The sequence below is a fragment of the Megalops cyprinoides genome, chromosome 2, assembly GCF_013368585.1.
Source record: "Megalops cyprinoides isolate fMegCyp1 chromosome 2, fMegCyp1.pri, whole genome shotgun sequence".
Classification (NCBI taxonomy): Eukaryota; Metazoa; Chordata; class Actinopteri; order Elopiformes; family Megalopidae; genus Megalops; species Megalops cyprinoides.
Genome location: NC_050584.1, coordinates 9,388,319 through 9,405,227, shown reverse-complemented (window position 1 = coordinate 9,405,227; position 16,909 = coordinate 9,388,319). Strand labels below are relative to the sequence as shown.

The window sequence follows — 16,909 nt, the reverse complement described above, 5'->3', positions numbered from 1 at the left end:
AGTTAATAGTAACTTATGTAAATCGAGCTGGAATTCTTACCCACAAGACAAATCAATACGGGATATGGCAGAAAGTGATTCAACATGTTTAGTAAGTTTAAAGAAAAAATCTTGGATTGCTCTGAATGTTAACTGGCTGACTTATTGAATGGTTAACGGTAGCTTACAACTGTACATTGAGGATGTTTGATTTGCTAAGTCTCTGGTTGTGTAGAAAGCTTGCTTATTAGCAAGCTAGGTCGTTATTTTATCCAAATTAGCTTGCTAGCTTGTAAGATAGAATAATAATGTGTATACACGTTCATAAGACTGGGTCGTTTTCTTATGGCTTTTCTTTAATTTCAGGCATCACTTGTGTATTATTTCGGGGAGAAATACTACCGCCAAGCCATAATGACTTCAGTGCAGTATTTAAAACTGTACGGTAATGATCCAGTTCTGCTGTTTTTCAAAGCCCATGGAATTTTGATGGAAGGTAACACCTCTTATATAGCAAGACTAGTCGGCATATGTGAATGAGTGAAGTAGCTATGTAGACTAAGTTTCGTAGAAACAATCGACACATTATATCATTGTCATTTAACAGATATCTTATCCAGATAAACTTACGTAGGTTACCGTTTTCTCCGTTTATACAGCTGGATATTTACGGAGGAAAATATGGGTTAACTACTTCTAGCCTCAGTCTAGGATACATTTGTCCTCTCCTATGTCTCAGAGTAAATGCAAGCTCTTTATTCTATACCAACACAATTTTTTTTTTCATTATAACCGATGATGATGAAGTCACCAACTGTAAAAAAAAAAGTTGAACTGTATTGTGAGTCAAATGTAATAACAGAAGTTGATTGATCCCTGTTATTAGCTTTGTGCTTGGTTTTTGGTTGACATCAGTGAGGAATACACTGAATTGACATGCTGCTTGGTAAATTATAGGTCGTATTCAAGAGGCCATTCGTGATCTGGAGCAAATAAGAGACAAGCCAGATGTCTCCTTGTGCTCTCTCATGGCTCTTATCTATGCGCATAAGCAGACTGAAACTGTTGGTGAGTGGACACCTCATTATTTCATTCATGAAGACAGATAAAATAACCTCCCGAGCTGCACACAATGCAAAACTCTTATATTGTGTATTATGAAGCCCATCTTACCTGCTGTAATGTGTTTAACTCGAAATTGTGTACAGTGTAATATTGCCTGCAGTTTTCCCAAATTTGTTTGAATTTATGATGTGGCAATGAATGAAGGCTGGCCAGGTCACAAGAGTAGATGGGCGCTTATGGCTCTGGGCCTCAGACTGGAGAATTCTGGGATCCTATTCCAGGCAGGATACAGCTGCTGTGGGAAAATGTCTCTGTTCTTCCTGTGTTTCAAGATCGAGATGCTGTGGAGGAGCTTGATTCTCAGCTGAAAGCAAGTCGCAAGGCAGCTGGCGACAAGGCCCTGTACTATGCTGCCATGTTTTTGTGGCTTATGGGCCGTGGTGACAAAGCTAGGGACTATCTGGACAGAATGCTCAAGATGTCCAGTTCCTCAAGAGAGGTACATGCATTGGCAATTTTAGACTCTTTTTAGGGGTGCTCAAGCAAAGATCTGATCCTAGAATCGCCCCTGGGTGCATGCTACTGAAAAGTCAAGTTATCCGTTCTTGTTTATGTATCATTCATTTCATTACATTACATTACATTACATTCACTTAGCAGATGCTCTTATCCAGAGTGACTTCAAGCACAAAAGAACAGAAGTGTATCCATTCAAGCTGAATAAGCAAGTGTCAGACCAATCTTACAACACTCCCAGACCAGTGAGTGTGAGCATAACACTATTCAAGCCATACCACAAGTTGTCCAACCTGACTAGAGAAGGGAAGCCAAGTATACTACCATACTCAGTCACTAGATCACTGAATCCAAAACACACTGCAATACTACATGTAAAATAAACCGCAAATACTGCAGGTAGCATGGGTTAGGGGGTGAGGTGAGATATGATACTGAGATGTTCACAGCATGGAATCATTGATAATGTAAGGTACATATTTCTGCATGTATGCACTTAGAGTACTGTATACTGTGAATTAATTATTTTCCTTAAAGTACACCAAGGGCTGTTCTTGTAATTTTATTTTGTCTTATAATTTAATTATTGAAAATGGAGCCTAAACCTAATGTTATGTATGTTTGACAAGTCAAAACAACTTGCAGCTAAACGCTTTTCATTGGGTTTGTTCTTTCATAGAACTATAAGAAGCACCTTAAAAAACATGTACACCAATATCATAATTTCATAAAAGAAAAACATTTGAGAATATCGTTCTGAACAGGGGCTAATTCTGAAGGGGTGGATTGAAGTCACTTCTGAGAATGATCTGAACAGAAACAAGGCCCTCCGATACTTCGACAGTGGGATGTCAGACTCCAAGAATGTGTTTGGGCTGATGGGAAAGGTATTTTATGAAGTTTTTCATTGTTGTTGTACTAATTTGCTTATATAGAAACGACTTTAAATAATTCAAATATCAGGGTATATGCTGCACAGATTACAAAAATACCACAGCATTTTTTGCTGGCTACTGCATGTGGTTTACTGTGTTTCCTCAAAGTGCATGTGAATCTCTGTCCGTCTTCACTTTTGACAGTTAAATTGGTTGCATAATCAAAGCTCTTTTTCATTTTAAATCACCAGAATGTGCATAATAGGCTACGCCAAGGGCTTGGAGAAATGGCATTGATTGGTTTATTCAGAGGTATAAAGCGAGCCATATCGTGGATAAGGGTGTCTGCTAAATCACTTGGTCGTAATTATAAAAAAGAAGAATTTGTGAAAGGATTCTCATGGATCAGATGGTTGTGTCTTGAAGGTTAGGTATTTCACGGGAAAACAGAACTTCTCAGGAGCCCTTGAAGTGGTGAACCAGATCATTGCCTCTCATCCTGACTTCCTCCCAGCTTTAACCCTGAAGATGAATCTGTTTCTGGCCCAACAAGACTGGGAACAATCTCTGGACACCGCATCCCGGTCAGTTAAAGCAGCGCAGGCCTTCAGTAATCTTTCACCCCTCTGTCAGATGGTCATTTAGCAGCAGACCAATTGTTCTACAATAAAATGTGAAACAAATTTTTATCACAGTTTTTGTTGTTTGCTTTTTCGGAACACAGTCACACGTTTTTAAATTGAATTTTGCAGGAATTTGCAGAAAGACGGACATAATTTGAAAGCTCTTCAGATAATGGCAGTCCATGATTTAGCGAAAGATGGTGACCTAATCAAGGTAAAGACATACACAAAATCAAGAAAACTAAATGCTTGCACTGCTCTGCTGAGAAGCTTAAGTGGTGCCAGTCTCTGATTGTTGTTATTCATTACCTTTTGTGCTACAGCAGTAGGTAGTTCTGACATTAACGTTTGTTTCCAAAATATCCAGGCACGGGAGCATCTTCAGGCACTGCTTAGTGCAGTGGAGATAACAGAGCCCTCCACACCAAGTCTGCATGTCAGTATTACAGTGCCCATCAGCAGAATGGTAAGCATTGTTTATTTACTCACACTAGGGGCCAAATAAATCAACAATTCAGGAGATAAGCATTTTTCCCCTTACCACATAAAATGGTACTGTAAATAATTAATTTGCATTCCTACTGCGATCTTTTGCCTATGAGGAAGTCAGCTAAACCTGATTGATGCACTAATTTCTGATTGTTGTTATTCATTACCTTTTGTGCTACAGCAGTAGGTAGTTCTGACATTAACGTTTGTTTCCAAAATATCCAGGCACGGGAGCATCTTCAGGCACTGCTTAGTGCAGTGAAATACCTAACCTTCAAGACACAACCATCTGATCCATGAGAATCCTTTCACAAATTCTTCTTTTTTATAATTACGACCAAGTGATTTAGCTTCTTTGCACAATTTTGAATTCCTCACATGTTAACCTAGTTTCCCAAACTCTGCTTGATTAAACAAAGTGTAATTGAGTTTGGTGCCTTTTGAGGGTACTCCAGTCCCTAGAGTCATGTTTCCATGGAGAAGGCGGAACAGATTGTACCAGCAAACATACACATTTGGGAATTTGAGACTGAGAGCCTGAATCTATTGCTTTCATGTGTTCTTTGTGTAAACCTCACCTTGCTTCATCAACCGTTTGCTGGAACAGGACACTTATGAATTGAATCAGTGCGATTTACAATTTGGCATTTCGCAGACGCTTTTAAACCAAAGCGACTTACAATTAGTGCATCAATCAGGTTTAGCTGACTTCCTCATAGGCAAAAGATCGCAGTAGGAATGCAAATTAATTATTTACAGTACCATGCTCCTGTATATCCTGCAACAATAAAACAGATATCTGCAAACAAAACCTGCAACATAGAGACAGTACAGAAGATTACAGAAGTACAGAAGACGGCTAGTACAGAAGATTTTTTTTTAAAATAGAAACCTAACAGAAAGGTTATACCCTAAGATATTATTGCATCTTAGCCCATTTACAATTAAACAACTGTATAATGGTGTACTGTGTCTTCTTTCCTGGCTATAGTGTGGAAACAACACAGAAGTCCTGCAAACTCTGTGTCAGTTTGTGGAACGTGCCTTTGCCAAGGCACCAACAGACGCTTGTATAGCCACTGAAATTGGCTACCTACTTGTCCTCCAAAACAAGATTAAAGAGGCTATGAGATGGTACTCTACTGCCATCAAACTGGATGGGAGCAGTATGCCAGCCTTGGCAGGTACTTTCTGCCCGTTCTGTAGAATAATCTCACTCACGTTGCTTGCACAATAGCTCACAGATGGCTGTAACTGATCTAAGGTCCCACTTAACCATCGGCACTGTGCCACCACCAAAAATGGTGCCATAGTTTACGGCTCAGCACCAGGCGTGAGAATACTGACTCACAGTATACCTGCAGGTGTGATCCGTTGCCAGCTGCTTCAAGGGCAGCTTGAAGAAGCAGCACAGCAGCTAGAGTTCCTTGGCGAAATACAACAGTCCATCGGCCAATCAGCGGTACGACACCACTGTCACCAGCCTCTGTGGCTGTCGCTGTTTGCTCTGCGAAGGCTTTGCAGGGCATAGTTGCTCCCTGCATGTTTTTTCAATGAGATTCCATAGAGCAAAATTCCGTAGAATTCTTTGACGGCCAGTAATGTCCATTGTCTTGACTGGCAGGAGTTGGGCCTTCTCCAGGCCATGTTAGCCCATAAAAGAGGGGCAGGTGCGGACGTCGTGAGTTCCCTGCTGAAGGAGGCCACCGAGCTGCACTTCTCTGCCATTCAGGGGCTGCCCTTGGGGGTGGAGTACTTTGAGAAGCTCAACCCCGCATTCCTCTTTGAGGTGGTGAAGACACACCTGGCTGTCTGTCAGGTACACAGAGCAACTCTAACCTGGGGAAAGATTCATTCTCAATGACTACACCGATGGAATCATCCAGAACAATTTGTCACAGGCACTAGTCTACATCTTGGTATCTGCATTTTATCCAATGGAATTCACATACATTCAGTTCTTGACGTGTTTATACGTCAGAATCATAATTACATTTGTTTCAGTTTCTTACATGAAATATAATGGCTCTTCTTTTGCTCCTTCTTGATGACAGCCTTGTACTGTTGGTCAGCCATTGCCATTTGGGTTGATGCACTCTGCCATGATCCTGGAGCCCGTGGTCAAAACTGCTCCTGGAATTTTACCTGGTGCCTACCTCATGGCCAAGGTGAAATTTCTTTCAGGTAAGTTCAAGAAATACCAACACAAAAAAGCAAAGAAAAATGTTCCCTTCGTATGTCTGGCATAGGTCTGAAAGGAGGAGGGAGACAGGAGGCCCATCCAGTTTAAACCAACAATCATCATTACAGTCCAAACATGCATCAGTCTCACAAAAAGTGACCCTGTTTTAGCTGTAAATGAAAATAGATGTTAGCAATGTGTTTGAAGTCCACAGTTATGATAAAACAAGACATTTCCAGATTATATGCTCTATACTGTGAGTAAATAATGCCCATTGTACCAATCACACGTTACTTCCCTGGGTGGATAGTATGCCTCCAGCCACACAGCCACATAGAATCTTGGACCATGTGTTATTCCACAACTAGGGACCCACACCCTCAAGAGGCCTAGAAGGCAAAACAGTTACATTAGCATCTGCATTCATGTATCCCTTTAGACTAAAGCATTCCATTGAGAGGATGTCCAACTTACCAGAGCTAGATATCACTCCAGTGGGTGGGGCCCGGTGTCTTCCCCAGGAGATGGCAGAAGAACAGTATCTGGAGAAAAAGTGCTGCCTTGATTTTACCTGTTTGGCCAGCCCATTGACATGGCTATTATTTTGGTTCTCCGTTGATTAGGAATCAGGCTATTGTGTGGATCATACATGCCCTTGTCAAACCCTTTCCATTTTAAGGTGACCTCACATCTGCCCAGAGCCTTCTAACACACTGTCTGGAGCTGGACCCAACCTTGTCAGAAGTCCACCTGCTGCAAGCACACCTTTACCTTTCCATGGGGGACTTCAAAAAATGCCTCCAGTCCCTGGAGACAGGAGTGAGCCACAACTTTCAGGTGAGCTGAGACAAGCATAGGGTTATGTTGGGTGAGAGCAGAGCAGAACTATGAAAACATGTTATCAGTGTTCAGTGTAAATTGTGTGCTATGAGTATTTCTGTATTTTTCCAAATGTTTGATAAATTGCTGCTTTGTGTATGTGTACTGAGTGTTTTTGTTTACTGAATATGTGCCATGTGGAAGTAAAGTAAAATTTAAATGTTCAGGATCAAAAACGAACCATGTATTTCCCAAGGGGTCAATTTAAGTTATTGTTAGATTAGTTTCTGATCTCTCTGAACTTTAATTTTTTTGTGGGAAAGAAATTAATAAGGAGTGGGGACATTATGTTTTTTGTGCGTATTTATGGTTCATTTTACTTACCATGTGCCATAGTAACTATGGTACCATGTTACCATAGTAACTTTTAATAGTCTGATTTTTTAATTTAGTTTAAAAGTTTAAAATCTTACTAGTGAGTATACAACAACAATGACCCTAATGCACATTCAAAGAAATTTCCACCAAATATCAGAAAAAGCTCTCCTCACAACTGTATGATTTGTTTCCTCAGTATTAAATTATTGTGCGATTTAAGGTCTGTATCTATTTAATTTTTATCTATATTACCAGTTAAACTCATGGCCAGTTAAACACTTGTTGTGTGTTTAACTTCCCTCTCGTATGTAAGGTTCGGGAGCTGCCCCAGTACCACCTGATCAAAGCCAAAGCCCTGAAGAAGACGGGAGACCTTCCAGAAGCCATCCAGAGCCTGAAGATGGTCATGAGCCTGCCGGGGGTGAGAAGAGAGGTGAAAGGCAAAGAGGCCTCCATAAGCAACAGTGACCGCGTGTCCGCATACCTGGAGCTGGCCGAAGCACTGCGATTGAATGGGGAACAGGTACATGATGCCCATCTCTCATCACTCAAGCTTTATGGTTATGATGTGGTGGGAGGTACGACCCTTTTGAAATGTTAAATGGGAACAGTAGAGGATGGTGGGGAACTTGCTCTACTTGCTTCTCTATCGCTGTACCCTTGTTGGGAACTTGAATTGCCTCAGCAAATATTAAGTTGCCTGAATGGATAGCATATAAGTGTAAGTGCTGCAAGTCACCTTGGGCAGGACCATCTGCTGATCAAATAAATAAAGAAATTACAGTGGGAGGGAACTGAAGTGACTGCAGTAAATTGTACATGTAGAAACTGTATGTAGAATCAATGAAGTGTGAAATCGATTGCATATTTTTCATAGTTACAAGAAAAAGTCGTTCTTTGAAATATTGATCATTGGCTGTACTTGACAGGTGAGCTCCTCTTTGATAACCCATAGGATCATGACTGTTTTGTGCTTAATCAGTGTAATTTTCCAACAGCACGAAGCCATAAAGGTAATGCAGGATGCCATCGTGAACTTCACCGGAACACCTGAGGAGATCCAAGTTACGCTGGCAAATGTAGACCTGGCTCTGTCCAAAGACGACATCAATACTGCTTTGACTCTCCTGCGTGGCATCACACCCAACCAGCTGCATTATGCAGAGGCCAAAGAAAAGATAGCCAAAATCTACCTGGAGAAACGAAAAGACAAGAAACTCTACATCGCATGCTACAGGTGGGGCAGAAATACACACCAGCTTAACCCGTTTTACTATTTGGTTTACATGCTCAAAGGTAACAGTTAAAATCTAACCTTGTGACTGTTTTGACAGCATTGTAAAGAACTAGTATTTAAAAATAAATAGTTGCATGGCAGCCACATGTTAACAAATGTGGGACAGAGTTTTGTGGTTTGTGTAATTACATTTTATCTGAATACTTTTTATCTCCATCCTGTTTCAACCCTTATGAGAAATATTAACTACATTAAACTTAAATCTAACCTCGAATCAATCCTAAGGCATTAACCGTGTGGCAATTATGTAGCAATTGCTTGCAATTACAGAACGCTAAGATATCATCTTAATGTGGTGTGACTGAGGAACTACCACTTTTTGACATAGATACATTAGGAGAATGTAGACTGTATAATATTGTTCTTTTGTTTGATTTTGATATTGGAAAATTATGGTGTCTTTGCCTATCATTTAAGTTGAAGTTACTGCTACCATTTTAAGACTTGGAAGCTTTAAGACAGGTGATCATCTAGTCTTCATTCCTGCAGTGGGTCACTATTCTCTCTCTTTGTTTCAGGGAACTGTACGAGGATCAGCCAGGGCCTCACTCCAGTGTTCTCCTGGGGGATGCGTACATGAGAGTGGAAGAGGTATTACACCTCTAGACAATATGTTATAGATCTGGGGGAAGCATACACGACATTATAACAGATCTTACTGTGTGCACCTGGTTAATTTGCTGTTGTGACCAGAGAGGTACACAATAAATTTGACCAGGAGATATCCCGATACAACCCTTAGCAAAAATGAAAATGGAATGTCATGTTTTGAGTGTTATCCCTCTTTCTCAGCCAGAAAAGGCTATTGAGGTTTATCAGGAGGCGTTGAAGAAGACTCCCAGAGATGCAGCCTTGGCGAGAAAGATAGGACAAGCATTAGTGAAGACCCATCAGTACAACAAGGTATTGGGGGGTGCTATTCTGTACTATAATATGAGACTGAGGGTCAGCCTCTTTGGCCTGTCTGTGATTGTGAATACACAAAGGCTCCATATGCAAAGTCTTCATGGGTGAACTTGTTTCCTCCATTCTCTTGCAGGTACATTAAAAGATGCTTCCTTACATGTCAAGTTATCCCTGTTTGATTATGACATGTGTTAATCGTTACTTTCAGGCTCTTAGCTACTACGAAGCTGCCCTGAAGATCAGCGGACAGGATTTCCTGCGTAGCGATTTGGTAGAGCTTCTTCTGAAAATGCGGCAATATGAAAGAGCACAGAAAATTCTCAACCAGGCTTTGGACCATGAACCAAGTAAATTTCAATATTGTGCATTCAATATAGTAGATTTCCAATCAGCATCTTATGAATTAAATTTTCAGGTAGAGTTTGTAGTGTAGATTTCAAGTTAAGCTGCATGTAGCAAGCTCAAACCCAGGATAATGTATAGCTTAGGACATAAATATATACATTAATGCAAATATAGACAAAAGAACCTGTATGTCACAATAACATCAAACAAATATTGCAGCGTTCAATATTTACTTACAACATAAAATAAAACATATATACATTTAGGGAATATCTTTGAGGGGGTGCAGTAATTAAAATGGACTACAGAGCTACTAGTGATTTTCATTTAATTTACAAATTGATGATTTATTTCAGATTTATGTGAGTTACAGTATTTATGAATGTTTTGTGTTAGTATGGCTTCCATAATTTATCGTAATACATGCATATGTCTGATGGGTGTTCATCTGTTTTCTTTCTCAGCAAATGAGTTATCGAACATGATGAATGATGTAAAGTATTTACTGTTGCTGGCGACAATCTACAAGAGGTGTGGATCTCCTGCTATGGAAACATTGGAGAAGGTTAGAGCAGTACTATAATGAGCAAGCCAAGACTGACTAATTTTCCATAACCTTCAGTTAGTTTTGGTGTGGTGACAGTTTGGAGTTAAACAGCTTGATAGGCAACACAGGCGTTTGTTATTCAGCATGTGGAATTTCACACCTGTAACAATGAAGTGTAGTTGCCAGTAACATCCAGTATATTGGACAATGTGTTACCATTTTCTGTAAGACACCTGTGCTATCTAGAGTGTGACATAGGTTATTTCCCGCAAGGCCTACAATATCCAGATGAGGGTCATGAGACGCCTCCCCCTGGAGCAGCCGGAATCTTTTCAGGAACAGAAAACTTTGGCGTCCACCATCTGCCACCAAATCGCCCAGCTGAGCCGTTCTCAGCGTGACTTTGAGAGGGCCAAGAAGTCCTACAAAGAGGCCCTGACCCACTGCGAGGGAGACTTGCAGGTAAGTCACCAGCTTATGAGTCTCCTGAGTGCGTCAGCACCTAGCCCCCTCCACCATCAACAAAGCCTTTGTGATTGCCTGAGAATTCCATTTGATGTGACAGTTGTGGAGTCACAGCTCCTAAGTCTCTTCTTTAAACAGACATGTGAATGTAAATGTGTCTAGAATTATTCATCAAGGTCAAGGTTTGAAGGTTCACTCTGAGTCCCAAACTAATGGGGGGGGAACGTCTTTTTACCAAGCTCTGGCAGCATACTAATATGACATGTAGCGAGGAGTGGTGAAATATCTTCCTAATGCTGCAAACTTGCACGGAACCTGTCAGATTGGCAAATAGAACAGAAGCAACGCAACACTTCAGGACGCAGAGAGGTTGTATGCCTTTTAGGAATGTGGTTCAAGAAGCAGAATGTTTTTTTTTTCTTTTGCTCTGTGTTTCAGTCTCAGATAATCCTTGAGTTGGCCCATTTGCGCCTAGAGCAGGGTAACATGGAGGCTTGCTATCAGCAGTGTCAGGTGTTGCTGAAGAACCAGGAGGACAATGAAGAGGCATCCATGGTATCTGGCCAATTTATTAGAAAATTCATCAAAACCTATTTTTGTGTATATATTTGACTACTGCCCCTTACATTTGCTTCAGCTAATTTTTATATACTGTAAAAGATATTTGATATCCTATGGAAATGAATATAACTCTCACGTGCATTGTCAAAAAGGGATAGAGGCTTTGCTACTCACTCCTGGCCTGTTTATTGGAATCTTCTCTGTAGCTAATGGCAGATCTATTGTTTCGGAGGAAAGAATACGATACTGCAGTCCTATGCTACAAACGACTTATGGAGCATACCACAGGTACAGAGGGCCACTCTCCACAGATAAATCTCTTTTCCAGACACTACACATTAACTGCAGATACATTGTGCTGTAGTTTTTTTTTGTTTTTTTTTTTCATTTGGCCTACATTGGTAACTCACATACATTTTAAAGATGATCTTTAAGCACTGATGCTGACAAAAAGACAGAATCCAAAATGAAAATTGACAGTCTGATCACCTTATGTGAATATTTTGAATGTTGGTGTCCTTAGGTCATTTCTTTGAATGTTTGTAGTAGTAGGGTATGTCCTACTGTCCTAGCAACATGGAACCCATACACATTTGCAACCACTTAACAAACTAATTCCATTTGACAGACAACTACTTTGTTTTGGCCAAGTTCATAAACATGCTCAGAAGAACAGGAAAGCTTGACGACGTCCCAGCCTACTTTCAAAAATGCGAGAAGGACCACCCCAGGGCTCCCATAGAACCAGGCTATAACTTTTGCAAGGGACTGTACTGCTGGTTAGTCTTGTCCTTTCGAGATCCACAGACTCCATATTCAAGTCGAAAGGAAAACAGAACCCGTAGCTAGTCTTCTGCTTTGGTCTCGCCTTTAGGCATGTGGGCCAAGTGAATGAAGCTTTGATGCACTTCAACAAGGCCCGGAGGGACACAGACTGGGGGGAGGGGGCATTGTGTCACATGATCCAGATCTGCCTCAACCCTGACAACGACACCATCGGAGGGGAGGTGTTTGAGGTGGCTCAGGAGGAATGGAGGTAAATGGTGTGCAGCAGAGGGAAGCAGCAAATGAGCGTGCCAGCATTAGACAAATCTGAGCTTTAAACCGGTTTAAACCGGTGTTTTAACAGAGAAGCATTGCAACACGTGCTCCATCCCCAGGGAAGTTATTTGAGTTATTCCACTCAAACACCTATTTATGAAATGCATATGTACTGATTTGTTTAAAATGTATAAATGGTGAACGCATGCACATCAATATTTTAATATAAGGCCGAAGGTTGTGGATGAGTTCAGCAGCAAAGCCTGCCCATTGTGTTTCTCATAAAATACATTTTTGTGAGGATAATTTTGGTCGATCTGTGTGACGCATTGGTTCTGAAATGTAGAGAGACACATTATGCAGCATTACCATTTCTGATCTGAAGATAACCTTAAGGCGATATCCCATGAAATTAAAGAAGTTTCCTCTTTTTTTACCTCTGGCCTATACTTGCATGAATTATTTGATCAACAATGACAGAAGGGAGTCCGAGCCCTGGGGAGTGACCACAGCGCAGAACCTGCTGAAGGGTTACCGTCCTCGCACAAAACAGGGGGAGGACAAAATGGCCCTCCTTTACAGCCACTGTCTGATGGCCACCAAGGAGCCTAAGCAGGTGGAGAGGGCTCTTGCGGCTTTCACTGAAATGGCCTCATCACAGGTATAACTATCCTCCATCAATTAGAAATACAGGTAGATTAACTTATTTCCTGAGTCGTGGACCCATGTAAATTTAAAAACTGATAATCCCATACTTTTAATGAATACTTTACCGAATGTATTGTGATTAAATTACTGATTCATAGATTTTGAAACTTGTTTTGGAGTATAAAAAAACAGCTTTTAGCAGGTTATTCAATGTTTTTATCCATCCCTGTTTTATATTGGTATTGTTATTAGGCATTGCTTCTGCCAGTGTTTGAAGCCACCCTGATGTCACCCTTATGAATCACTTACGTTTATTAGTAATTAGACGTTAAATGGACAGAACTATGATTATTCATACGTTCTCTTTGTTAATCTATCTATCTGCTGCTTGTAGTACTGTCTGTAATAAATTGACAGTATATACCATTCTCCCGTGGGTGTGATACAGAAAAGGATCGTTTTCAGGTAAAATATCTTCCTTGTTTTCAGGAGAACAATGCGGCGTATCTTCTAGCCATGGCCCAAGCCTTCATGATCCTCAAACAGACGCCCAGAGCCAGGAACCAGCTGAAGAGACTCTCGAAAATGGAGTGGACCGAGAACAATGCAGAGGAGCTGGAGAAAAGCTGGCTGCTCTTGTCTGACATTTACATCAAGTCTGGCAAATATGACATCGCCACCGACCTCCTAAAACGCTGCCTCCTTTACAACAAGGTAGGTCTCAGGCCCTCTGAAGAGTGATGGTGGCAATGCTGAGAACGCTGGATGCTTCTGAGGAAAGAAAAGGAAAGTGCATTCCTGTACCACAAAAGACTGATGGAATGGATGCCGGGTCCAGGGGACCTCTCTCCATAGCTAAATCTCTCATCGAAAGACTACACGTTAACTGTAAATAAACTGCAAAAGTTTTTTCATTGACTCTGCTTACATAGGTACCCCGCATCCATTTTTAAGTTCAAACACTGATGCTGATACAAAGGCACAATTTGTAATTCATAAGTGACCTTCTGATCACCTTGTATCAATATGGTGAATGTTGGCAGTATTAGGACATTTTTTTGAACGTTTTCAGTATTAGGGTATCTCCCACTGTCCTAGCAATAGGATGTAGAGCTGTATAGTTTGCAACCACTCAACAAACTAATTCCATCTGACACTTTATCTTCGCCAAGTTCATAACCTTTCTCAGAATAACATGCTGTTATTTAAGAAACAGATAAATTTTAAGTAATTACAGCCTGAATAATAATACTGTTTCTTTTGAAACGTTCGATTTTCGTTTTCCTGCACGCTCGGTGGCAGATGTTCGTAAATACTCAGGCAGAGAAAAGACGAACAAATGAAAAGGCCTCCGCGGGTCACGTCAGCAAAGGTCTCGGCCATGGAGTGTGAACGCGGCATCTGTGTGCCACGTGGAAAAACACTGGCATGATTTATCAGCCTCAGCAGCTGCTCGGGAGACCAGGGTTCACTCGCGTCTGAGGTCAGGTCACGTGTAAGCGGAAACCTAGCCGAGCTGCCGTCTGTGCCATCCTCTGGCAGAAGGGCCTTGGAAGTGCACAGCAGACACATCGCCCCCCCCCCCCCCCCCTACTCTGCTTGCCTGCTTCAGCATCTACAGAAACGCTTCACCTCACATCACATGGCTGTTTTGGATGAGATGCAATAATACCAGCACTTGCGGTAGATCTGAGGATGTTTGGAAGAGTGTGGTAGAGGGGAGTTAGGACCCAGTTGGTATGTGAACATTCCTGCACGTACCATCCACCGCCTCCTCAGTGCACACGGCTCAAGTTTTGCTTTGTCACTTGGTGTAGGCTCTCTTTACATCAGCATTGCACTTAAAGTCTTTTCCTGAGTTGGTAGTAAACAGGCATGGTTTGTTTTCAATAGTTCATGAATTGCTTTGCTGTTCACTGATGCAGTTGTACAGACTTATCAACTACAAGTGTTTGTGTGGTGTAAGTGGATGAGCCTTTTGGTTCTTTTTCACACACCATTCTTATTTGGGAAGCCGACCAACTTTTAGTTCTGGAGTGTTTTGACCTCCTAATCCAGTTTCCACATTCATACTGTCAAGCTCCAAACAAATGTTACTGGGCATAGCATGAAAAAGATCAATCATCTGTATCAAGATTGTAGATCAATCTGTATCAATATGCTCTTACAGCATGGACATGATTCAAAATGTATTCCAGTTCTGGTAATTAGCGTACAGCTGCCCCTGTGTACTTTGCATGCTATATGTCACATTCATTGATTGGCCCTGCTGGACATATTAATAGGAGCGATGGATTAATAGAGGTGTGTGAATAATTTGACATCTTTACATTTTTGTAGTCTTGTAGCAAAGCGTTTGAGTACTTGGGATTCATCATGGAGAATGAGCAGTCCTACAAGGATGCTGCTGGTTACTATGAGCAGGCCTGGAAGTACAGCAACCGGGTGAACCCCTCCATGGGTGAGTTTTCTAAAGGGTTTAGTTAGCATTACCAGCCAGTTTATTCACAGTGTTGGCCCATTTTGCCAAAATAAGCACTCAAACAGTGTCTGGAATTTTAATGTACTGGATATCATTACTAGCCAAACAGATCTGATCCTGGCAGAGAATGCTTTAATCCATCATGTTTCCCAAATCCTCCTACCTAACAACTGGAGGAATCACAAAAAATACGCCCTCACACACTTCATGTCAATGCACGCTCAGAAGGCCATAACTGCTGCTTCACTTGGCTAAAATGTCTGCCACGATTAACATCACGTTAAGGTGTTTAATAATAATTCAGTTGTTCTGACAGCATACTTTAAAGTCAGCTATTTCTATAGAGGACAGGGCTCTGGATGTGGCATGGTTGTTATTTATATGACCATGATAACTGTCATTAGTGTGAAATGGGGGAAACTGTACATGTGGTAAAAACATACAGAAACAGTTTTTTTTTTACTGTTACTGTTACTGTTATAATAACACCTATATACATTTAACAAGATAACATGTGAGCTCTACTAATAAAAACAAAGTTAAACCAGATGAAAAGGAACCTGTACAGGATCAGAAAATGTAAACTCATATCAAGTCATTTGTATTGAGACACATTTCCTTTATTATTATTATTAGTAGTAGTAGTAATAGTAATAGTAGTAGTAGCAATAGTAGTATTTGCATCAGAAGTAGTAATGTTCTGTAGTAATTGTGCTGTTCTCTTAATTAACAGGTTTCAGGCTCGCCTTCAATTATCTGAAATACAAGAGATACACAGAAGCAATAGATGTTTGTCGCAAGGTTAGAATGGTCCTTTGTCAAATTTAGTAAAATCTGAGTATCCCAAATAGATAGCCTCTCTCTTTTGTTCTCTTTCTCTCTCTCTCTCTTTATCTCTCTCTCTCTCTCTCTCTCTTAATTAGCCGAGATAATTAGTCAAACTTTAGTTTCAAAAAAAAGTGTGATAGTGCTGACGTCTTGCTGTGATATGTCAGAGCAGTGTTATCCAGAGACCAGTTGTCCTGGCTTTGCCTGCGCTTCTTTGAATGGTAATATAATGATATAAATAATGGAAGCAGTTCACTGAGGCTGACATTATTATTCCCTCCAGGTTCTGACTGAGCACCCTGGCTACCCACTGATCCGGACAGAAATTCTGGAGCGGGCCCAGCTGGCGCTGAGGCCTTAGTGCCGAGTAGGGCCTCCAAACATAGGCCTGCTGCTCCTCACAGAGAGGCGTGCATTCTTCCGAGAAACTTTCATGTTACATTTATTTCTCAGGCCAAAATCCCCAAACCCCAAATGAACCTTTTCCGCTGTGGTAATCGCCTCCTCCGCTCTTGTTATGCAATGCTTTATGCTGCGGTGGCGCAGTTCTGTTTATTTGTTTAACATGGGGTACATGTGACTTTTCATACGTGTGTGGTCACTTTGACTGATTTTGTTTTCCTTCTTCGGTTTTAATGTCTTTGTATATTTTTCTCAGTTACCTACATGTTCAGTTTTACCACCATTGTTTTTTTTTTTTTTTACAATGTCAAACTGAAATTAACTGAAATATCAAATATTAATTGAAATATTATATATCAAACGTAAATATCAATTTTCTTACCAAACATTATGCAGTCATTTCAAAGGTCTGTTTTGTGAATGTTTTTTTTTAATGGAAAAAATAGGTCAGTAAATTAATG

At 40.8% G+C, this 16,909-nt stretch overlaps 1 protein-coding gene across 1 annotated transcript; it reads left to right on the top strand.

Annotated features, from left to right (window-relative positions):
- The first annotated feature begins 64 nt into the window (after positions 1-64).
- Positions 65-16,493, top strand: ttc21a (tetratricopeptide repeat domain 21A). Its single transcript, XM_036522365.1, has 29 exons — positions 65-91; positions 346-475; positions 937-1,047; positions 1,377-1,543; positions 2,325-2,447; positions 2,862-3,019; positions 3,188-3,272; positions 3,426-3,524; positions 4,539-4,731; positions 4,912-5,009; positions 5,172-5,366; positions 5,602-5,731; positions 6,409-6,566; positions 7,240-7,449; positions 7,925-8,163; positions 8,742-8,814; positions 9,016-9,126; positions 9,338-9,476; positions 9,939-10,039; positions 10,295-10,483; positions 10,931-11,041; positions 11,254-11,335; positions 11,676-11,826; positions 11,922-12,083; positions 12,569-12,749; positions 13,226-13,450; positions 15,077-15,197; positions 15,952-16,019; positions 16,330-16,493. The coding sequence occupies exons 1-29, from the start codon at positions 65-67 to the stop codon at positions 16,405-16,407; spliced, it is 3,915 nt and encodes a 1,304-aa protein (XP_036378258.1). The 3' UTR covers positions 16,408-16,493.
- Positions 16,494-16,909: the final 416 nt, after the last annotated feature.